General features: G+C 55.0%; 6 protein-coding genes across 6 annotated transcripts; 2 read left to right on the forward strand and 4 right to left on the reverse strand.

Annotated features, from left to right (window-relative positions):
- Positions 1-202: 202 nt before the first annotated feature.
- Positions 203-1,387, reverse strand: SPBR_05994 (amidohydrolase family protein; the record flags this gene model as incomplete). Its single annotated transcript, XM_040764256.1, has 1 exon — positions 203-1,387. The coding sequence occupies one exon, from the start codon at positions 1,385-1,387 to the stop codon at positions 203-205; it is 1,185 nt and encodes a 394-aa protein (XP_040622179.1).
- A 2,340-nt stretch (positions 1,388-3,727) lies between these two features.
- SPBR_06125 (GTP-binding protein) lies at positions 3,728-4,597 on the reverse strand (the record flags this gene model as incomplete). The annotated part of the gene is made up of 1 exon (XM_040764387.1): positions 3,728-4,597. The coding sequence occupies one exon, from the start codon at positions 4,595-4,597 to the stop codon at positions 3,728-3,730; it is 870 nt and encodes a 289-aa protein (XP_040622180.1).
- A 3,821-nt stretch (positions 4,598-8,418) lies between these two features.
- Positions 8,419-10,476, reverse strand: SPBR_05709 (RNA methyltransferase; the record flags this gene model as incomplete). The annotated part of the gene is made up of 1 exon (XM_040763972.1): positions 8,419-10,476. The coding sequence occupies one exon, from the start codon at positions 10,474-10,476 to the stop codon at positions 8,419-8,421; it is 2,058 nt and encodes a 685-aa protein (XP_040622181.1).
- A 664-nt stretch (positions 10,477-11,140) lies between these two features.
- On the forward strand, positions 11,141-19,092 carry SPBR_09192 (chromo domain-containing protein; the record flags this gene model as incomplete). Its single annotated transcript, XM_040767318.1, has 4 exons — positions 11,141-12,313; positions 12,864-17,402; positions 17,444-18,621; positions 18,915-19,092. 4 exons carry the CDS (start codon positions 11,141-11,143, stop codon positions 19,090-19,092), a joined length of 7,068 nt encoding a protein of 2,355 aa, XP_040622182.1.
- Positions 19,093-19,993: 901 nt separating this feature from the next.
- Positions 19,994-21,361, forward strand: SPBR_05936 (uncharacterized protein; the record flags this gene model as incomplete). The annotated part of the gene is made up of 4 exons (XM_040764199.1): positions 19,994-20,047; positions 20,112-20,786; positions 20,890-21,214; positions 21,276-21,361. 4 exons carry the CDS (start codon positions 19,994-19,996, stop codon positions 21,359-21,361), a joined length of 1,140 nt encoding a protein of 379 aa, XP_040622183.1.
- A 563-nt stretch (positions 21,362-21,924) lies between these two features.
- On the reverse strand, positions 21,925-23,022 carry SPBR_06037 (ATP-binding protein involved in chromosome partitioning; the record flags this gene model as incomplete). Its single annotated transcript, XM_040764299.1, has 3 exons — positions 21,925-22,590; positions 22,793-22,844; positions 22,967-23,022. 3 exons carry the CDS (start codon positions 23,020-23,022, stop codon positions 21,925-21,927), a joined length of 774 nt encoding a protein of 257 aa, XP_040622184.1.
- Positions 23,023-23,058: the final 36 nt, after the last annotated feature.

Here is a 23,058-nt window from a genome sequence, read left to right on the forward strand (position 1 = left end):
CGGCGTGTGCCGATGTGGCCAGCCCAGAGGCCGCGGCTGATGTCATATACAAACCGTTTCCACAGAAAGTACACCACAAGAGGATGGATATTGAATCGCAAACGTCGTGTCTGGCAAGGGACTGACCGGAAAATAAAGTGCCATTGTAAATCTCGTAATAACATTTCAATCCTTTTATTGTTCTCGCTGTCGCCGTATGCCTCTACTTCTTTTCCAGACCGTACGCCTTGACAGCTGTGCCGGCCCACAGCATCGCCACATCGTCTTCGCTCAGCGTCGCCATGTAGCTCAGGTACGCCACCACGCTCCGCCACTTGTTCCACGCGCCCACCTCGCCCGGCGTCCGCGGCTTCTCGGGTGCCGGGGGGTCCTTCTTGCCGTACGGCAGCGTGCACACCGGCCAGTCGCTGGCAAACATGAGCCGCGACGCCCCAAACGCCGCCAGCAGCACGGCCAGCCACGGGTACGTGGCCGCGAAAAACGCCGATGGCTCCTGTGCGTAGAGGGCCGGCGGCGCTTCGGTGAAGAGGCCCGACAGCTTCATAAAGATGTGGTCCGGGCTCGTCTTGGCCAGCGCGAACATGGTGTCGCGCCACGCCGCGAACCCGCGGTCCGCGTGCGGCGTCAGCACCGTAATGTCGGGCTTGGCCATGTGGTTGACAATGAGCACCACCTTGTCAGCCTCTGCGACCCCGCTCTCGGGCCCGTGCAGCTTCTCGACGAGTACCACCGCCTCGGCCATTTGCGTGCGCCCGCGGCGGTGCTGGTCGATGCCCAGGTCAAACGAGAAGCCGCGGCGGCCGAGCAGCTTCAGCGACTCGACGAACGCGTCCGTCAGCATGGTGCCGTGCGGCTTGTCCTGCACCAGGTAGCGGAAACCGCGAACGCGCGGCCAAACCACCGGGCCGGCCGTCTCCTCGACTTGGGCGAGGTAGCGCTCCAACGCCTCGGGCCCCGCGTGGACCGGCGCCCAGGGCACAATGGCGAGGCAGCGGGCCTGCGTCGAGGTGACCGACGTGGTGGCCTCGGCCTCGGCCTCGACAATGCGGCGCAGGTAGGCCACCTCCTCGAGGGGTCCTGTCCAGTCGTCGCCGTTGGTGCCGTTTTTGCGGTCGGTCTCAATAAAAATGTAGCCCACACGGGGACCCGACGGCGGTTCGTCGGCCTCAGCTTCTTTGTCTCCCTCCTCGTCCTCCTTCTCCTCCTTCTCAGCCCCCTCGTCGACCTTATCCGGCTTGTTGTTGATGGCGTTCACATAGTCGCTGACGTTCGACGGGCGGTCCAGCTGGTCGCCTTTCTTGAGCCAGCTTAGGCCGTCCAGGGCGTCCGCATCGTACAAGTGGATGTGCGAGTCCACAATGAACGGCGGTGAATCGTAGGAAGACATGCTTTGTGCGTGTGTGGTGCAATCTATCAACTATGCAAAGAAACAGTATATCGTATGTCGTTGTTGGAGACGAATTGCCCCTTTTCCGCTTTGTCGATGCGTAACGGTCAGGCCGCTGGATTGGGAAGGCACGGCGCGGGGTTGGCGTCGCGTTTCTGCCCCTGTTCTCTTTGTATGGCTTTGTGTGCTGGAGCTGGCAGTTGGCGGCGCAGATCCAAAACGGACAGAGCGACCCCGCTGTTCAGGGGCGAGGTGTGCAGAGGGAAGGAACAAATGAACAAAGTACCGTGACTTCTGTTTTTAGCAAAATTAAAACAAGAGAGGTAAAAAAGGAGAACAGAAACTTCAAAAGATAAGAAATTTAGAAATTCTTGATTTCTCCTCTCAAATTGAAAACGTCTCTCTCTGTCGTCCATCAAACCCTCCCCACACGCACCCATTTACACCGAGACCCGAAGCTACATCCCGCCAGCCACTTTTTCCTCTTCGGATGTTGTTTAGCACCAACTTCCCCCCAAAACCGCAACAGGGCCGTCGCCCGCGGAAAGCTATGCAACTTTCGCGAGTGGTGCAATCTTTGTAAGTTGACACCGCTCAATCGGGTAATTCTGTGCGAGACGACCAGTAATTTTGGGCAAGGCGAGATGGGCAAGGCGAGGTGGGCAAGGCGAGGTGGGCAAGGCGACATGGTCAAACGTCCTTTGTGGAGAGCAACGAGAACCAAACTGTGAAATAAGACACGGCAGCATCTGAACAAGTCGGTCTAACCTGAGACCGCATTTGCCATCAACACCGATCATCTTCATCGTCACAATTGTGGTCACAATCAGTTTGGTGGAAATTAACGTTGAATGGATAGTTTCAAGCGTCCTCTACCCATCTCGAATTGTTCTTGACAAGGCGGTATCTTTTATGGTATCTATTGGCTGGCTCAGGTGGCACGTTGCTCACTCCTGAGGCCAAGAAACTATTGACATTTGTCCTCGGCAGGTCTGGTTTTCTTTTTTTTTTTTTTTTTTTTTTTTTTTTTGGTAAAAAGAGTGTCCCCCTTTCACAAAAGAAAAAGAAACAACCAGCGCCTCGGCAGATTGACAGGGTAAATATTATCTGTCCAGTGCAGACATGGCAAGTCCACAATTCAGGCAGATCAAAGAAATGATGCTTCAAAACAAAAATGGCAAAAAGAAAGAAAAACAACGCAATGGCAAAATGGGGAGATGAGACAAACGAGAGGCAGAAACTCTTCTCGAAAAGAAGGTCTTGTTTCCCGTGAGGGGTCGCAGCATCGACCCAGCTTGTATTGGTTGGTTTGGGGAGGTTGGCAAAAAAAAAGGAAGTATGAAAATGGGGAAGGTGTGTTGCAGGGTTAAAAAAAGAGACACGAAAAGCAGTTTTTTTGGTCTGTTTTGTTTGTTATTTTCTCTGGTGTTGTCGTCAAATGCTGCATTAAAAAGGGAAAAGTGGCTGGCACGCGTCGACGGCTCGCTTTCAAGAAAGCAAGATGGTCAAGCAAGACGAGCACACACAAACTTCTCTCTTGAAGAGCTTGAGTCTTCCAAGTGGCAAGACGGAGAAGCAAAGAAAGTAAGAGACAACGGGACCAGCTCGTTGGTCTTTCTTTCTCGTCTCTGGCCACAGCGGAAAGTTGGGCAAGGAAGAGGAGTGCAGTTCACGTCTCTTGGCCGACCTGTCGTGTCCATCAAAGAGGCAGGACAAAGACAGGATCCAGTCGAAGTGCGTGTAATGAAAAATTGATGGGAAGGCGGTTCGTTCTTCTCTTTCTCTCTTTTGAGGCAATGAAACAAAGCAAAACTTATCCAAGCGGACAAGGATGGTGGGCAGGCAATCCGGGTGGAGAGGACTTGCCGTCAAATCCTTTTCTTACTTTTTCTTTTCATGGATTGAATTTTTTTTTTCTCTTTTCTTCTTCTCTTGATTTTCGTGTTTTTTCTTCATTCGTTCATTCCCTTTTATACTTCGTCTCAAAGGGCGATTTGATTTTTATTCTTCTTTCCGCGGCTCGATAAGGAGAGAAACGAGCCGCATTAGGGTCAGAGAGCGACGGCAGCAAAAGAGGCAGACGCTCGCGAGGGATTCCCTTTGGGGCGATGGCAACAACAAATGATCCTGTCGATGCGAATGCCCCCTTGCAGACAAGCAAAAAAGGCGCGCTTTCCAAGTAAAGCGGCGCGGTCCTTTATTTGTTTTGTCATGAGTTTGGTGTGGGGTCATTCTTTCAATCGTCAAAGTCATTATCATCGTCATCTCGTCTCATGGTTCATCATCGTCATCATTAAAGAACAGCAACAACAGCCACAGCAGCAGCAGCAGACGGTTCATTCACGAAACAATGATGCCGTTGCGGCGCGACGAGGTGGCGCAGACATCCTCATCCTCAGACGACGAGCACTCGTCCTCGTAGCCGCAGCGGGTACCGCCACAGTCGATGCGGACGCGGTCGCCCTTGCGGGTGATGCCGTAGCGCTCGCAGGTGCAGGAGCTGATGTCGGAGCTGGGGGTGCTGTAGCCGGACATGCTCGAGTGGGTACCCGAGCTGATGCTGCTGGCGTCGTCGGACGAGTAGGACAGGTCCGAGCCGCTGAGGACACCGTAGTCGGCGGTGACGTAGGCAGACTCCTCGGAGTACTCGTACTCGTACTCCTCCTCGGCGATGCCGGTGGCGGCGAACTGCTCCGAGAGCGCAGACATGTCGTAGTCGGCGGTCAGGATGTTGCGGGTGGCGTGGGGCGACTGGGGCTTGGGGCACTTGATCTGCGAGGTGGACAGCGGGCGGCCCTTGGGGATCTCGGAGCGCGAGCTGCGCTTCTTGTCCTTGCTGGAGTGGCGGGAAGAGGACGACGACGACGACGACTTGTGGGACGAGCTCTTGGAGGACGACGACGAAGACTTGGCCTTGGGGACATCAAGAACGTTCAGCTCACGGCCGGTGGTGGGCTCGAGCGTGGACTTCTCGCTGGGGTTGTGCGACGCATGGTAGCCGTCGATGATGTAGTAGTACCAGTAGCGCTGGCCGGCCTCGAGGGTCTCGCCCTGGAAGCGGAAGGTGCCCTTCCACGAGCCGGACTTGGAGGCGGACTTGTCCTTGGACAGGGGGAGCTGGCCAACGTAGTTGTCCCAGGAGCCGAGCAGGTGCACGGTCTTGACGCTGGAAGAGACGCGGAGGTTGAAGGAAAGCTGGACGGACGACATTTTGACTGGAAAGAAGGGTTGGTTTTGAGTGATAAAAAAGGGGCGTAAAGTCGAAAGAAAAAAGTCAAAAAAGTAAAGACGAAAAAAATTCAATTAAATTCTGAAAAGAATGGTAATCTTTGAAAAAAGATGGACAAGTTTTTCCTGATTCAATGAAGAACAAGAAAATAAGACTTTGAGGTCGTTCTTGTTACCGGAACAAGAACTGCGAGTTTGGTTGGGCAAGGAAAAGGCAGAAATTTGTTTATTAGAAAGACACAGAACGACCGGCGAACTGAGTACTTTTGAGATTTGTGTGCTGTCGAGTGACTGTGAGAGATTGAGAGTGAGAGTGTAATTAAGGATAGAGACCGGCTCTAAGGGGAGAGTGAGAGAGAAAGCGGAAAGAGGAAAACGAAACACGGGAACAAACAACGACTGGCCTTTGAAGATGAAAAACTTGCTGAAGAAAGAAAAAGAGAAGAAGAGGAAACCAGAACGAAGGCGGGCGACAAGTCGATTTATATAACGGGTTGGCAGGAGATGAGAAAAGGCCGGACGGCAGGCGGCCAGGACCATTCGGTGGAAGGGCCAGGCGTCCGTTTGGTGGCCGGCTGGCAAGGCCAGTCCCACCCACACCTTGAGACGACGGTCGTGGTTTTACAGACGACATACTTTCTAGTCTGTCACGTCGCTCTCTTTTCTTTTTCCCGTCTCCCATTCGCTCCCTGTCCAAGACCCGCATAGCCGCCCCCAACTCTGCCAGTGCACACAGCATGCATGCCAACGCACGGGCAACGGCAATGTGGTGGGGAGTCAGTTGATGAGCATGGCGGAATATGTCTGTCGAAGAGTAACAGGAAAATGGCTTTCTCCGGTCATCACATTGCCGTACTCTGCATGCAGCGTTGCACGGCCTGCACGGCGCGAATTCGAGAGGTCCACAAGATGCTCAGGTTATGTCTGCAGACGAAGACAAGGATCTAGAGTTGGGAGGAGAAAGAGACGGAGTGAGGCCCGACGAGAGTGCTGTCTTCAGAATAAAATGACATGCGTGACGAAATCGACCAAGGACCAATAAGAGGATGTGGCAGGGGTGACGGATGATAGAGAGGGGGGACGCAAAGGACTGGCAAAAATAAAGAAACAAACACAAATGTGTGTCAGGGTTTGCTACGTCTAGATGGGCAAGCAAGGCCTGGATTTGTCGTCACATTGGCAAAGACGTGCCATCCAGCCTCACTTCCAAAGAGGAGCGCCGGTCCCGACTAGATTGATATCACAGCGGGAGGATGGGCGACGAGGAGCATGGGACAGGGGCAACGACAGAGGGAGCAGGCTAGCAAACAAAGTGATCGCAGACAAATAGAAAGCAAAAATAAAACACAAGTGGAAAGCCAAAGAAGACAAAAAAGAACGACGGGTCAAAAGGGAGCTACTGCACGTTCGGCGGCTATTCGAGTGCTGTGATGGGGGGCCAGCTGACAGGGGTCGAGGTCGACGGTCGAGCAAAGGCACGGACGGGAGAAGGAGAGGGAGGACGGAAAGGGTGGTAAACCTGGTCGTGGTGCAGGATGCAGTGCTGCGTAGAAGAGGAGAAGAGACAGAATTAGAAAAGGATACAAGATACGGAAGCACAAAGATACAAGGAGCAGGCAGGCATAACATTGGCTGCTCTTGGTCCCAAAAGGAAAGAGGTGATGCAAAGCATGGGGAAGGCAAGAGCGAGGGCGTCTAACTCGGCGCTGCCATTGGACGGTGCCCGCCCAGTGTGCACCTTACCAGCAGGGGTTACAGCGGCCCGCGGATTGGCTGCGCGGGAGATAGATCCGCTTTTTGCGGTCTCCATAAAACATTTGGCCAATCATGGAGTAGGAAAGTGTAAGTCTCCATATTTCGCATTGTGCTTCATCACACACACTCTCTCTTTCTTTGTCTTGTTTTCATCAACATGCATGCAACTGTTGGACATTATTCGGTCTACTTTCCATTTTGTCTGCATCGGCAGAAAAATCACAATCAAGTTCTAAAGGAGCCGAAAGTTCGGCGGACAAGCAGAGCACAATACAACGAACTTACGTTCTCCTTTTCGGTCAGTTTTTGACAAAAGGGAAGGAAATAACAGGAGAGTCCGAGAGAATATGAGACTAAAAGCGGCCGCAGGTATGCGGCCACGGTCCGACGGGTGTCGCGTTGTGTTGTGTAGTTAGATTTGGGCTATCTTTTGAGCCACTTCCTCTATTTATGGAAGAAAAGACAGACGTGGCCAGTCAGACAGGCCAGACCAGTATCTCGGACGGAGACAAAAGAGAAGAAATATGATGAAAAAGATGAAGAAAAGCTGTAACAAACAAGCGAGAAAGAGATGAGTAGGATTCTCTGGACAATTCTCATCATTTTTCTGCCTTTTTCACTTGTCATATATCTTTTGTTGGACGTTGTCTTGTTACCAAGTGTTGCCTCCGTAGGCTTGTCGACTTTGCTTTGTTTGCCATGAATACTTCCACTTCCGTGCGAGAATTCTTTCAAGATCCTTCTCGGCAAGCTCCATGCAGGCGATGTCTAACGGGCGGGTAGAGCGTGCAGCCGATTGACCAGCGTCTTCGTCTCCGAAGTAGAGCACGCCCAGGCGGCTGTCACTCCAGATGTGTTGTTCATCCCCTATTGCTGACAACACGGTCGTACCCGGCACAAAAAACAGCGTACCACCATTGAGTGGGAATAATTTACTTTGTAAAGAGGAGCACTGCGAGGGAGAGTGAGAGAGGCCTATTTTTGCCAAGTGGAAGAACTCACAGGCCGCTGCATCTGTGCTCTTGGTCCTGCAGCTGCATCGTCTGCCGCGCGTGTCGGTTTTATCACGAGACCAGAGCGAATAATGGAGAGAAACCGGAGAGAGGACTGCGCACGGTCTCGTCTGCTCCCTCCATTTCTAATCTAATCGTTAGAGCCGGAGGATGACGACCAGAACAGACGAAAAATAGCCGCCGCTACGACCATACAACAGACTGGATATTCTCGGTCTCTGGTCTTGGAATGTATATCTTGCCTGCCGAAACGCCCCCGGAACAGTCCTCAGTCCTCGTGTCAAGAACCCAGACCACGCTTTCAAATTCACATTCGGCTGTTTGTCTGTCGGGTTTCTTTCCCCTTCTTGCATTTCTCCACTTTGACAATCGTTGTCCTCCTCGCGCGTCCTTGAGTTCGGCACCTCGCATGACCATGTTCCTGCACACCATCGCGAGAACAGAATCTGCACAATGTCTCGGTTTTCACTGTTCCTAGCATGTGATGACGAATGAATTGTCCAAAGCGTCTACCTTTACGATGGACAAAGTGCGGGTACGTGGCCAGGCATACCACGGCACATCGTCGTTTCCAGCTTCGTAGTGCCGGCGGGTATGCACGCAATGCGTTGTCGTCACATAGGGGTAAAAGGGGGCAACAACAACCAACAAATAAGAATGAGAAGAAGAAAAGGACGATGAAGAAGAGGGACTGTAGACAGGTGATGTAAAGCATTGAACTTTTTTTTTTTAAAAAAAAAAAAAAAAAAGTAAGGAGGAAGAAGAAGAACACGGAGTAGAAACGTTTGGGTAAGTATAGGAAAATATCGGTAAGTCGACTGAAAGTTGGAAAGTTGTCGAGCATTAAGAGTTTATATTATGATAAAGATGAGTCGTTGTATTGTCCTTTGCGAAATGCGGTCCTATGCCCTTGGATGCGAGGGGTATTAACGTATCAACCATGCAAAATGCTCCGCTGTGTCTAGTCGTACATATCCCGTCGTACATATCCTATCGTACACGTTTTTGAATTTTGTGATTGTTTCTGGAGACCCCTTAGAAGATTCCCAGCTCGTCACGGGGTTTGACCACCTCCTGCTTCTCTTCGTCGGCAGCCTCTGCGGGTGTGGCCCCGTCTTTCAGAGCTGCTTCAAAGGCCGCCTCATGATCAGTCCTGGCGTTGGCAACAGCCTGCGTCGAGCCCTTGAGCAACGACGCACACAACAGACCCGTCGCCACGCTGACGTTCAGGCTGTCCACCACCTTGGTGCCCGACCGGTTGGCAATGCTGACCTCCACGTCCGCCTCGCGCCGGATCGCCCGCGGCAGACCCTCGCCCTCACTACCCATCACCAGGATGATGGGTTCTGTCTGCAGCGGGTCCGCCGCTTCGAGGCCATCCAGGTCCAGCACGGGCGTTTTGGCGTGGAGGCCGCGCGTCACGTAGCCATCGGGCGGCGGCACGGCCGCGTACACCTTCCAGCCCGCCTTGCGCGACTCCGCCAAAAACGTCGCTGGCGTCTCAACAGAGAACAGAGAGAGCGCCTCAGCCGCACCCGCCGACGCCTTCAGCGCCACCGACGTCAGCGTCGCCGAGCTGTGCTTCGATACGGCCACGGCACTGACGCCCAAAAAGCTCGCCGACCGCAGGATCGCGCCCAGGTTTCCCGGGTCCAGCACCTGGTCGAGCAGCAGCACCAGTGGGCGGTGGTAGCGCGCCGTACCCGCATCGACAGCCACAAACACCGCTGTCCCGTTGACGTTCGCCTCTTCGCGCGACTGGTAGCCCACCTCGGCAGAGAAGCCAGCGCCTTTTGTCAAGGGGGAGGAGGCCACGTCATCCGTAGTTGCAGCAGCCGTCCCATCGGTGTACTTTCCAAGCGCCGTCACTGGTGGCTGCGGTAGGGGCGACGCCTCCAGCACGTAGCCGTTGTGCGGCCGGCCCTTGCTCATCTTGTCCAGCAGCCGCTGCCAGCGCTCGTCGACGATCTGCACGCTGACACCGCGGCCCTTGGCGAGCCGCTCAATCGCTCTGCCGACGCCCTGGTCCTGCGGCGTGCCTCTGGCGTTGAAGCCGCGGTGCGCACCGCCGTACACATAGAGCTTGTAGAGCTGGCGCCGTCCGGCGCGCAGTGCCGCTTCGACCACCGAGCGGCCGTACAGGAACTGTGACGCAGCTGTTGTGTAGGGGATCGAAAGAGGGACCGGCGTTGAAGCAGTAGAATCACGAGATCTGCTATTACGCCCAATGTCATAGCCGTTGTCTCGTCTGTCATCCCGGTTATGGCTCCTCTCCTCGTCATAGTCCTCGCGCTGCTCACGGCCAAAGCGGCGCTCGGATCGCGTGTCGGATCTTGTGTCGAATCGTCGTTCAGAACCGCGGTCACGTCTCTCGGGAGCATGGTCACGGTCATACGACCGACGCTCGTCAAGATCGCCTCTCCGGTCACGGTCGCGTCGTCCAGTCACGCCCTGTCTGGATCTCGGACCATCGCGGCCGCCAAACGACACACCACTTGTCCGTCCTGACCTCGACCGCGATTCCAAGTCGTTGTCAAAGTCGTTGTCTCTGCTATCTCGGCGGCGGCGCCCACCATCATCCCTCCGGAATGACCGCCGATCCCTCTCTTCGTACTCTTCCTCCCCTCTGTCACGTGCCCGTTGCCTCGCAAGAGACTTCACTTCCGCCTCCAGCTTGCCCGTCTTGGCCTGGTACACAAGACTCTTCTTGCCGTACTCGTCGTCCGGATCAAAAAACCGCGCTCGCCGCGTCTTGGCCTTGGGAATGGGTGGCTTTGTAACATCCTTCTTGCCCCGGAAGAGCTTGTACTTGGGCACCTCGGCAGCCTCGCGCTCTTGCCGCCGCTGTCTGACATGCGCCGCCACTTCGGGGTTGTAGCCGGGCGGTCGCTTGCCGTCGGGGTCCCGGAACGAGCGGCGCAGACCCCGGACGATCGCCGACATGGACGACTGGCGCGAAAAGACGGCATGGCGGGACAAGTTCAGGGCCAGCTGCTGTTGTTGTCGACGGCCCAAAATGCGCAGTGCATGGTTCGAGCCAAGGAGAGGCGCCAGCAGGGCGGTCACCGCAGGCGATGTCGTGAAGGGAGGCATTGCATTGTGTGCAGGGCAGTGCGGATATAGTAAAGAGATTGTGTACAAAATATTGAGCACAAAAGAATACAACAGAGAATTGTTGTCGTCCACTGAAGAATTTCCTAAAATTATAGTGGAGACTCTTGCTTATCGCTTATCGCGCCCAACGCGTCGCCAACTCATCGTGGGGAAAGAGTGACCGAAGGATGGCGTGAACAGGGGAGTCCCCTCCTGAACCTGCTTCCTAGCGTGCCTAGTTAGGTAATATTTTCACTGTACTTCACGGATGAATAGTGCATTCCGCTCTATCCACAGACTCAACAGCGCTTCGCGTCTTTCGTCCAATGCGCCTTCCCAAATCAACATCTCCGCGTTTGACGCAGAACGGAAAAAGGAAACTACGGCTCGCCAGTGTTGACTACCAAAGGATCTACACTTTCGACACACTCCTCCGCCCTCACACGTCAACAAAGAGCCACAAGCAGGCGTCTTTGTCTACAATGCGCCCTTGGTATGCTGCTCCCTTGCGCTCTGCCGCGTCTTGCTGGGCTCGTCTCATGCAACTTTAGGATTCTTCTTGTGGACGACTGCTGACCCCCTTGGTCCTCCTCTAGCTCATCGGGTTCAAATCAAGCTTCTCTTCTTGACGGCCAACACCACTTCTCCCGGAAATGACGATACCATGAGCGGCTTCGGCGACGATGACGACCCGTTCGCACTCTTTAGCGGCAGGAACGGAGGTGATGGCACTCTTGCGGACGACCACCTCCCTGTGGCTGGTGACGGTATAGACGGAACCTTTGCCATGGATGCCGACAACTTCTTTGAGACGAATGTGCCCACAATCGACCCCGCAACCCTCTGGGGCGACGCCTTCGACTTTAACAGCGAAGATGCAGGCGTGGAGGGGGCCGGCGGCGGCGACGAGGACGCCACGGGCCCCAGTGAAAATGCCAATGAGGAGCACGGCGACGGCGAAGACGGAAACAATTATGAAGGAGACGGGGAAGAGGAAGGCGAGAACCATGGCGATAGCGCCGCATCACAAGAACAGTTCGACCCTCCACCAATACCACCTCCCGAGATCGGCGCGAACGATGCGAAAGAAGCAGACAGTGATGCCGAGGACGACGCTGCCGAGAGCAGTGGCGATGAAAACGACGACGATGTTACCGCTGAGGCAGATAGCAGCGACGGCGACGAGCGGGTTATCGACGATGTGTTTGGCAACAGCGTGGACAGCCAAGATATACCACCTGCCACGGTAGAGAAAGGCGACGACGACACGGGGGACCTTGCAAACGAGGACTCACCTCTGCCAGTAGTCGCCTCGGATATAGCTCCACGCCAGGTCGAATTGTCCGATGTTCCCGGCGACGTCTTTCCTAGCACGGAGGGTGCCTACGAAAACTCGCACACCAAGGACGTCAAAGACGCAGACGATCAGCAACATCCCATCCTCATGTCCGATCAGTTCGCAAACCACATAGATGACAGCATGCTGGATCGCCGCCGCAACCTCGACGACGACGACGAGTACCAAGATGAGAATGACGAAGACGAAGACGAAAACGAAAACGAAAACGAAGACGATGTTGACGAACAGGACGGCTCCACAGGCGAGGTCAACAACGACCATACTAACGACAACGGCACCGGTGAGCATGCCATAGATGCGGACCTGATTATGCCCGGCGATGGGAGCCGCCTCGAAGTGGTTGTCGAACCCTTGCCAGAATCCCGTCATGCAGAGTACGAGGTCTGCGCGCCGAGCGACTATGTCTATCGGGTCATTGCACGCGTGCGCGGACGAAGCCGTTACGAAATCGAGTATGACGATGGCAGGCGCTTCGAGGTAAGTTGTGCCGTGATAAGTTGTTCTCGCATTCATGCCACCCTTGTCGGCGCAAGTGCTTGTGCCATGATCAGATGGTACTTTGTGTTTTTTGCCCCAGCCCGTTTTCACATTCACTTTGATCTGATCTCAAACCACATTCATGCTTGCCTTCACCGCCCCTTCCCTTAACTCTCACTCTACCTTCATGACTCCCAAAACGTTATAAGACTCAAGTCCCATATTTATTGTATTGGATTGTATTCACTTTTCAACTCCTCTCTCTTAAGACCTCTACCTCCTACTTTCAGTCTCTTATCTTCCTTTTTCATCCTACAAAACCTTGTACTATTCACACATCCATCATCTCTTGTCATGTGTGGTTAAGACCATCTTCAGTTGGAAAGTGAGCGAAGCAAGCATTCAGGCTGTCCGTACAGAAAGTCGCGGTTTCTTTTGTTTTCTTCACTGTCTCAGTCATTTGACCACAGCACCAGCCCAATCCACGCAGCCGCTTTTGTGTTTTTTTTTTTTTTTTGTAAAGTTCAATTCAACTAACAGGACCGTCTAGTTTTACGAAAAAGATATTTACGACCTTCCCAACGGTAGCAAAGCATTGCACAAGTTCAAGCGGAAGGAACTCGAGGACGTAGATGAGCTCTCGTCTGCAGAGAGCGGTTTCAAGCGGCGCCGTCTCATGTCGGACTTAAACGACATGAGCTTCAACGCCAGCCGTGGCGTCAGCCTCGGCAGTCATTGTGGCTTTCCTATCGATGACGACGAGGATGACGATATGATGGACCTGGATATGGAGGAGGACAGCATCGAGTCTCACAATTTTCTCAACATGCAGCGCCGCCGTCTACGTCTTCTGGGCGACACTGGTCGGACCGGCATTAGGTATAGCTCGCGCCTTGTCACCGCAGCCAATGATGACCACAGCGACGAGGCAGGCGATGGCCGGCGTCTACGTACTCGGGCGTTCAACTCCGAGACGCGTACACCCGTGCAGGACGACGAGGCAGACGAGCTTGGTGGTGATGACGATGCGGACTTCATCCCCACCATCCAGTCCGATCTTCAGCCCCCTCGCAAGCGCGGCCGTGGCCGGCGACGCCAAATCATATCAGATAAAGACAAGATCCGCTCCACACGTGACGGATCGATCGAATTTGAGCGCGCCCGCCGATCGTCTCGTGCCACAAAAAACACGCGGAGCATGGTTGATCCTACCAATTATGATGACGAGTCGTTCCTCGTCGACGATGACCGTGTCCCCGCACAACCCAAGATCATCAACGTAAAGGAGGTCTTTGTTCCCCTGGACGGACACTCTGCGTTCAAAGACGCGCACATGCAGATCTGTAACTCGTGTGGCGGCCCGTCAAACACGCCCAACAAGGGCATCATGATCTACTGCCAGGGCTGCTCTCTCGCTTTCCACAAGCAGTGCATTGGCCTCCGCCGAACGCGTGAGCACGCTGTTACCAAGGTGGCTCCAGACAGCTTCGTTCTTCAATGCCGCTTCTGTATCGGTCAGGCCAAAGTCAAGGACGCCAACAGCCCCCGCCATGATACGTGTCAGGTGTGCTCCAAGACGGGCCCTGCTTGCGCGCCTTTTTCCCAGAAACTATCCGCCAAGCAGGAAGAGAAGCTCCGTCTCGAGAATGATGGCGTGGATCCTATCACACCTGTGGCACAAAATCTCGTCAACAATGCCGAGAACGTACTGTTCCGCTGCACAGAGTGCCGCCGAGGCTTCCACTATGAGCACTTGCCGCCCCCTTCAGCCAGCTGGACGGACGCTGATGATGCCAACATCCGTAAGGAGCGGCTGGAAGAGTATCTCATTGACGGGAAATGTCGCGAGTGTCTGGACATGACAAACAAGATTGAGGGATTGATTGCCTGGCGTCCGATCCAGCGCGACGGCGATCAGACCGGCCTGGACTACAACAACGTCAAGGAGGACGACAAGGAGTACCTAATCAAGTGGGAGAGCAAGTCGCACGACCACTGCGAATGGCGGCCGGGCGCCTGGGTCTGGGGTGCTTGCCACAGCCGCATGCGCCAGACTTTCAGCCGGAAGAACGGCGAGGCTGGCGTGCCGCCAATCTTCGAGGCCAAGGACGCCATCCCAGAGGAATATCTACTTTCCGATATCATCCTTATGGTGCGCTACAACCGCAACGGCCCGTCGACCTCCAAAGAGGATGGCCTCGCCCGTATTTGCGACGTAGAACAGGTCCTGGTCAAGTTCCAGGGTCTTGGCTACGATGCCGCCGTGTGGGACGAGCCGCCACCGCCTGACTCTGGCCGCCGCTGGACGACGTTTGTCTCGGCCTACGACGAGTACTTGAACGGCAAACATTTCAAGAACGACTCCCAGTACGCCATGCGCCAAAGAGTTAAGGACTTTACCGCCAGCAAGAAGTTTGAAGTCATCTCCCAGCAGCCCGCCGTCCTACGCCGTGGAAAATTGATGCCGTACCAAATGGAGGGTCTCAACTGGCTGCTCCTCAACTACTACAAGGGCAAGAGCGTCGTCCTCGCCGACGAAATGGGCCTCGGCAAGACTGTGCAGGTCATCGCCCTGCTTGCCACGCTGATTCTCGAGACACCGCGCTGCTGGCCGTTCCTCGTTGTTGTGCCGAACTCGACATGCGGCAACTGGCGCCGCGAGATAAAAAATTGGGCGCCAGACCTGCGCGTCGTCAGCTACCACGGCGGCCGCGTCTCGCAGTCGATGGCCTACAAGTACGAGCTGTTTCCTGATGGCACACAGACCATGCATGCCCACGTCGTCATCATGTCCTATGACTCGGCGCAGGACGACAACACGCGCCGCCTCTTCCACAAAACGCACTGGGCGGGCCTCATCGTGGACGAAGGCCAGCGCCTCAAAAACGACCAAAACTTGCTCTATCTGGCCCTGAGGGCAATGCGCATCGGCTTCCGGCTGTTGTTGACTGGCACGCCGCTCCAGAACAACAAGCGGGAGCTGTTTAACCTGCTTCAATTCATCGACAGCGCCAACAATGCGACGGAGCTCGACAAGACGTATGGCACGATCACTGCTGAGAATCTTCCGGAGCTTCACAAGCTCATTCGCCCGTACTTTTTGCGCCGCACCAAGGCAGAAGTCCTCAAGTTTCTACCCCCCATGGCCCAAATCATTGTTCCCGTGTCCATGACCGTCGTGCAGGAGAAGCTTTGCAAGTCCATCATGGCCAAAAACCCGGAATTGATCCGCTCCATCTTCTCCAAAGGCCAGGTCAAGGCAACAGAGCGCGGCTGTCTCAACAACATTCTGATGCAGCTGCGCAAGTGTCTGTGCCACCCCTTTGTATACAGCCAGGCCATTGAAGACAAGAACGTTGACGCAGAGCAAATGCACCGCAACCTCATCGAGGCGTCGGCCAAACTGCTGCTTCTCAAGATCATGCTGCCCAAGCTAAAAGAGCGCGGCCACCGTGTGCTCATTTTCAGTCAGTTCCTCAACCAGCTTGACATTATTGAAGACTTTTTACACATATCGGGCCTTCCGTATATGCGCCTCGACGGCACCTTGTCGAGTTTGGACAAGCAGAAGCGCATCGATGCATTCAACGCCCCCAATTCGGAGCTATTTGCCTTCTTGCTGTCGACGCGTGCAGGTGGTGTGGGCATCAACCTCGCCACGGCCGACACTGTCATCGTGCTCGATCCGGACTTCAACCCGCACCAGGACATCCAAGCCTTCTCGCGTGCCCACCGTATTGGCCAGAAAAAGAAGGTGCTCTGCTTCCAGTTCATGACCAAGGACAGCGTCGAAGAGAAAATCATGCAGATAGGACGCAGCAAGATGGCCCTGGACCACGCCCTGATCGAGACTATGGACGCGGAGGACGACGCCGGCAACGACCTCGAGTCCATCCTGCGCCACGGTGCTAAGGCTCTGTTTAGCGAAGAGGCCACGCAGAATCGCATTGTCTACGACGATGCGTCCGTCGATAAGCTGCTTGACCGCTCACAGGTCGAAAATACACGGACCGACGACGAGCAAACGGCCGAGTCCCAGTTCTCGTTTGCACGAGTCTGGGCCAACGAGACCGGCACCCTCGCTGACGATATTGAGCTGACTACCTCGACCGGCGATGCGGGTGAGGCAACCAATGCAGCCGCACTAAGTGTCTGGGACAAGATCATCAGCGAGCGCGAGGCCGAAGCAGCACGGCTGGCTGAGATGCAGCGTGAAGTGCTCGGCCGCGGCGGCCGCCGGCGCAACAAGATCAAGTATACGCAGCCGCGCTACAACGAAGATGGCGACGAGGTCGCGCTACGAAACGACCATGGCGATGGGTCCGAGGACGACCGCGACGGCGAATTTTCGGGCAACGATAATGCGTCCTCGAGCGACGATGAGGACGGCAGCGGCGCTGGTAGCAGCCGCCGCCGCAGCCGTGGCCAGTCTATGGCAGCCAACCTAACCGCCACAGAGGCTGTGGCTGAAATTCAAGGTACGCAAAAAAAGAATGCAAGAAGTACAAAGAGTGCGTCGCCGAAGGTGGTCGCAACGCCCAAAAAACAAATCCCCAAGAAACACGCCCCCAAGAACTCCACCCCCAGTAGAGCATCCCCGCAAAAAGCCATCACAGCCAAGACCAAGAAGCCAGCAACCAAAGTGGCAGGCATCCCTCCACCCTCACAGAAGATGAAGACGACCCCGTCGACCAAGGCACAGCCGGCCAAGAAGATGGAAAGAGGGACGAAAGGGAACCAGGAATCGCCTACTGGCGACAAAACAGGCCGCAAGAAGGCAACGCAGGCGCAGCTGGTGGCGACCACCGGTAAATCAGGGCCAAAGCTGGACCCCAAGGATGCGCATAAGGACACTGTAAAGAGCGCCACGGCGAAGGTTCCCAGGCCGAAGTCGCCGCCTTCTGGAGAGCCAGCTGCAAAGCGGCCGCGCACATCAGACCCTGCGTCGTCGCAACATACCGCCTCAAGCAAGGCCAATGACACTGCCACCGTCAATTCCACCGCTAACACAGAGGCACAGAAACTGCAGAAGGCAGATCCGACCGGCGTTCAATGGTCACAGGCTACCATGGGCCCCATGGGGGCCAAGGTATGGCTGGCCAAGCCGCCCCTGTCAACGCCAACGTCCAGATCACCGGCCCGGCCCCGTTCCAAGTCCATACCCAGCAGCAAGCTCCCGGAAGTCAATGGAACGGCTACCCCGGTGGTGCCCAATCCACACCATATACCAACGGCAGTTTTACAGCAACAACAGGCTATCCTCCCGTCTCCGGCAGCGCATTTACACTCGGCAGCCACTCTGCCCTCCCTCCCAACCCTGCCAACGGTGCCGCGCCAGCACCCGCAAAGCCTGACCACCCCGCCCTTGTGCCAGGATTCTTTCACAACAAGAAGCTGCAAGACCAGCAACTCCTCCAACTCCTCCAACTCCAGCAAATCCAAAACCTTCAAGTGCAGCAACACCACCTTATGCGGCAAGGACTTCAACAGCAGCAGCAACAGCAGCAGCAGCAGCGGCAAGCTATAAATTTCCCCACAATCTCCAACGCCAATGGCTTTGCACCACTCCCTGCCACCGGGACGTCGCAGCAGCAGCAGCAATATGCAGCCAGTACCGATGCCAGCGCCGCCGACAAGACTATAGCACACGGCCCCGACGATCTCAACATACCATACCACGTTCGAAATCGGGACTCTCTGACATTCAACAGAAGAAAAAAGTGGTGGAGGGACAAGGAAGATCAAATCCGAAAGCAGCTGGAGGCTCTCGACAAGCAGGGACCGCATCTCGCTGCCACGGCGGCCTACGGCGCAACCATTACTCCCTCCGACTGGGCAAAGACGCCATCTCAAAACAAGCTACTTCATCTGTACAAAAAGCGAAAAAACAAACTTTCACAAGTGGCTGTGCTCGAAGAAGTCTACCGACAGCAGCAGCGCAGTCTCCTTTTAAAGAAGGAGAAGCATACGGTGGCGCTGCTCGAATTTATTGAGCGAAACAACGGAAGCACGACCGGCGCGCCGACCCTGAAGGAAGTCGACACGGAGGACATGCGCCGAGAACGGTACGCTCAACAAAACAAGATTCCCCGAACCATCCTTGCCTTGCAAAATATCGATCGCAAAATTGTGCAGCACTTGATAAATGGCGGTCCATCCGTTGCGTACGATGCGCTGCCAGAATGGCTGCGGACCGACCTCCAAAGCATCCCGACGATCGAATCGGGGCGTCCGCCAGAGTCCCTTGAAGCTTATCTCACCGAGATCTACGAAAAGAATCCGAACGCGGAAACAGCCGTAGCGGCCTTGTTCACCCCCAACCGACAAGTACCAGGACGCCATGAGGTCTCTGTATCTGCATCGAAACCACCCAACGCGGCGTCAATGCAAACGTTTTCTCCTGTCGTTCCTTCTGTTCCGTCTGTTCCGTCTGTTCCGTCTGTTCCGTCTGTTCCGTCTGTTCCGTCTGTTCCGTCTGTTCCGTCTGTTCCGTCTGTTCCGTCTGTTCCGTCTGTTCCGTCTGTTCCGTCTGTTCCGTCTGTTCCGTCTGTTCCGTCTGTTCCGTCTGCTCCGTCTGTTCCGTCTGCTCCACCTGTTCCAGCACCTGCTCCAGCGCCTGCACGAGTTTCAGTACCAGCACCAGCACCATCCCCGACCCCATCCGGGGCACCATCATTGCCGCCACCGCCGGCGACACGACCACCGACAACATCTCATTCTGCGACGCCTCCTCTAGCACCGACATCTACAGCGCTACCAACAAAAACCCCCACGCGTAGCCCAGCAGGCACACCTGGGCCCTCCTCTGAAACCAAAACGGCCAAGAAGCCCAAGAAGCCGATCGCCGACACTGCACAGCCGCAAGTGCCGGCCATGGCCCGGCACATGGTCGTTCAGTTGTCCATGGCGCCCATTACACGCTGCCGTCGGTGCAATGCGCCTCACCCAGCCAGCGGTGGATGTGCCAACCTTGAATGCGAGGCGGGGATCCGATTGGCGCTCGACGCCCTGCGCAGCAGCGATGCCGATCCCAAACAGAAGCAAGCGATGCGTAAGAGCCTTATAGCCAAGCTAGGCGAAATATCAAGTTGCAATAAGCAGTGATACGTTGTCGTGCTATTTTTTTATTTTTTTCAGCTTATGACGCTCTTCTTGTCATGACTGTGTCATTGCATTTATATATATTTAGAGGTCTTCGCCAAATTCGGAAGTTCATCGGAGGTTATTTTGATCATTTTTTTTATTTATTCACGCATGGCCACGGCGTCGACAGGATTTCACGGCTAAAGAAGCCGCAGTGGAGGGAGAGGCGGAAATTATGGAAAGGAAGGTTTGTTTAGAGAGGCCTATCTTTATTTAAACGTTACCTAAATTTACATCACAAAATGTCATATTCTGTCAATAATGGCTCAGTCGATAGACTCGAGCCGTCACTAGTAAAATCATGCGAGGTGACAACGGTGTATCATTAACGCATAAATAAATATCGTTATATACAGAAATGCAAGGCTAGGCTAAAATCGCCACTTCCCAATCACATTGATATCCCGTCATCATACGCCGTACGTCGTTTAGCATTCAACTGACTTTCTAGCACGTATAACTCGACACGCCGACCAAAAGAACAGGTCGCGGCCATATACCTACACTTGTCCCCGACCGCGACGTCCATCCGCCACGATGAGTGCGCAACTCGCCCAGCTCCAAGAGGACCGGGGCCAATACCAGGAACAGGTACTGGCAATCTTATCTTCCACACACTGCATTGACCTTCAGTAGTTAACATACTTTCCTATAGCTCGACCTCGTCGTCAGCTCGCTGAATGATGACCCCGGCAACGATGAGCTTCTCGCGCTCAAGGCCGAGCTGGAGTCGGCACTCGAGATCATCGACGCGTCCATTTCGGAGCTGAAACCAGAGCACCGCAAAAAGGCGGCAACCCCAGCAGCAGCCGAGACACCAACGGCACCATCGGCGACAGCAGCAGAAGCAGCAGCAACAACTACAACATCAAAAGCGTCAGCAACAACACACGACGACGCGCCGGTTGTGTACAAGGTCAACGAGAGCATCCTGGCGCGCTGGGTGACGGGCGATAAGGGCTTCTACCCGGCGCGCATCATGTCCGTGACGGGGTCGGCGACGGCACCCATGTACACAGTCAAGTTCAAGTCGTACGACACGATTGAGACGCTGCGGGCGCGCGACATTCGGCCCCTTGCGCCGGCAAACAGCAGCAGCAGCGCCACGTCGTCAGCAGCGACAAAGCGCAAGGCCGACGGCAGCAGTGCGACACCCTTATCGCCGTCGACGTCGACACCAACACCGCCCCCTCCCTCCTCCTCCTCCTCCTCCTCCGCCCTCTTCTTTGTCGGCACCCTCTGTATCGGCACCACCCCAGCCGCCACAGCCTCCACATCTCCATGGTCTGCCGCCACCGCCACCTCCACCTCCACCACCGCCATCGCACCCGTCGGCGGCGGCTGTGGTCGCTGCCGCGCCGCCCGTTCCTGCATCGACATCTACAGCCATCCCTCCACCGTCCCGATTCCGCGCAATCGACCGCTTCAGCCAGGGTGTCGTCTCGTCCGCATCGCCCCAGCTGTACACACAACCGCCGCAACGGCAACAGCAGCAGCACCAGCAATGGCCATCCGGCAGTGTAGCCAATGTCAACAGCACCGGCGGCAGTAGCAGCGCAGCAAGCGGCAGTACCGCCACAAACGCCACGCCGCTCGGCGAGGAGCCGCCTGTCAAGAAGTTCAAGAAGATCAAGGCCACGAAGCAGCTCGAGGCCGGCAAGAGCAAGTGGCAGGAGTTCAGCAGCAAGGGCAAGACGGGCAAGCCAGGCAACAAGAAGGACAGCATGTTCCGGACGCCCGACGGGCCACAAGGACGAGGTACGCTCCCACCGCACCACTCTCCCTTGTTCTCGTTTGACGCATATGCTAACTTTTATAGTCGGATTCATTGGCTCTGGACAGGCCATGCGTAAAGATGTCACGAGAAGTCGACACATCTACCAGACCAATGATGATGTGGACTAACGTTGTGTTTTTTGTTTTCTTTTATTTTTTTTCACAGTTGCCGATCTTGCGCGTCGCTTTTGAAGCCGACTGCCGTTCCCGCGTTCATTTCCCGACGAGATCCTGTCCCATACTACGAGGACTAGAAAGAGGCGCTGAGTTCTTTGCATCTTTGGTTTTCTGACAGTCACTTTCTGCCCTTACCTTTTTACGCTTAACGAACATAGCTAACGGCGGGAATCCAAACACACGCTCGGCGACAAAGGGTCGCAGCTGAAGTAGCGTAGGAAGAATAAATTAAATCAAATTTTTATTGCGAATTATGCGTACACTTGGATTTCGACTTAAATTTGTTGTGTGATAACTATAAATTGAAGTCACCGTTTGTAATTTTCTTGAAGTAAATATAAAAGACATTGATATAACTTTCTGATTTATTGCCGAATATTTTTTTTTTAAAAAAAAAAACCTCGATTAGAAATATAGCGTAATATACAACAGAATGAACCCCTCATAAAGCAAATAAGAAACATTCAATGGAGACCTCGCGTGCTTCACGTCTAATACACAAATATATACACTATCTAAGACAGCCCAATTGTTGTCCCGATGTCTTTAGCCAAAGTCAAAAAAGCTTGCGCTCTGCTGCTCTCGGGTTCCGATACGACCGTTGGTTTGCCCCGGTGCGCATCGTCCCCGATGAGGGGGTGCAGCGGAATGTCCGCGAGGAGCGGCACGTCCAGCTCGGCGCATGCCTTGCGCACGCCCTCATCCTTGCCAAAGATGTGCGTCTCTGTTTGGCAGCCGGGGCAGCAGAACACGCTCATGTTTTGGACGACGCCCAGCAGCGGCACATTGGCCTTTCGGAACAGCTGGATGCCGCGCACGGCGTCCTGCACGGCCAGCGTGTGCGGCGTGGTGACGACGAGCGCGCCGTCCACAACAACCTGCTGGGCAATGCTGAGCTGCGTGTCGCCCGTGCCCGGCGGCAGGTCCATCACCAGAACGTCGAGGCCGTCCCAGGCGACGTCGCGCAGCAGCTGGGTCAGGGCGCGGCTGACCATGAGACCTCGCCAGGCGACGACCTGGCCCTCGGGGACGAGGTAGCCCATGGACATGGTCTTGACCCCGTAGTTGGACATGGGAACGAGCATGTTGTCGCTGGAGAGGCGCGGCTCGCCGGACAGGTTGAAGAGCGTCGGGATGGACGGGCCAAAGATGTCGGTGTCGAGGATGCCAGTGCGGTAGCCCTGCCGAGCAAAGGCAAGAGAGAGGTTGGCTTTTCTCTTGTTACTTCCGACTCTCGCTTTCTCTCTCTCTATCTAGACACAACTTTGGATCTTGCGTGAATCTAGTCTCGTGGAGACAACTTACCAGCTATTGTACTTTTGCCAACACCGCCCTTGGCCGAGGATACAATAATCACCTTGGCCACGCCCTTGATAGGCGTACGGTCCGGCAGTCGGCGTTGCAGCCGAGGCGGCGTGCCAGCTTTTGGCAGACCCTACTTTGTGTCAGCAATGTTGGAGAAGGATGATGAGCATATGAGTTGCAGGGCCTGTGTATACTAATGGATTCTCATGCTGCAACTTGGAGACACTATGAAAATAGGACCGGGATACACACGGATGCAAAGAATTGACGCCGTGACGGTATATTCGGGGTAGAATTGAGGCAGACATTATGTGTTTGGCGTGTTGGTGATGTTGGTTGTTTTG

The sequence above is a fragment of the Sporothrix brasiliensis genome, assembly GCF_000820605.1.
Source record: "Sporothrix brasiliensis 5110 chromosome Unknown Cont15, whole genome shotgun sequence".
Lineage (NCBI taxonomy): Eukaryota > Fungi > Ascomycota > Sordariomycetes > Ophiostomatales > Ophiostomataceae > Sporothrix > Sporothrix brasiliensis.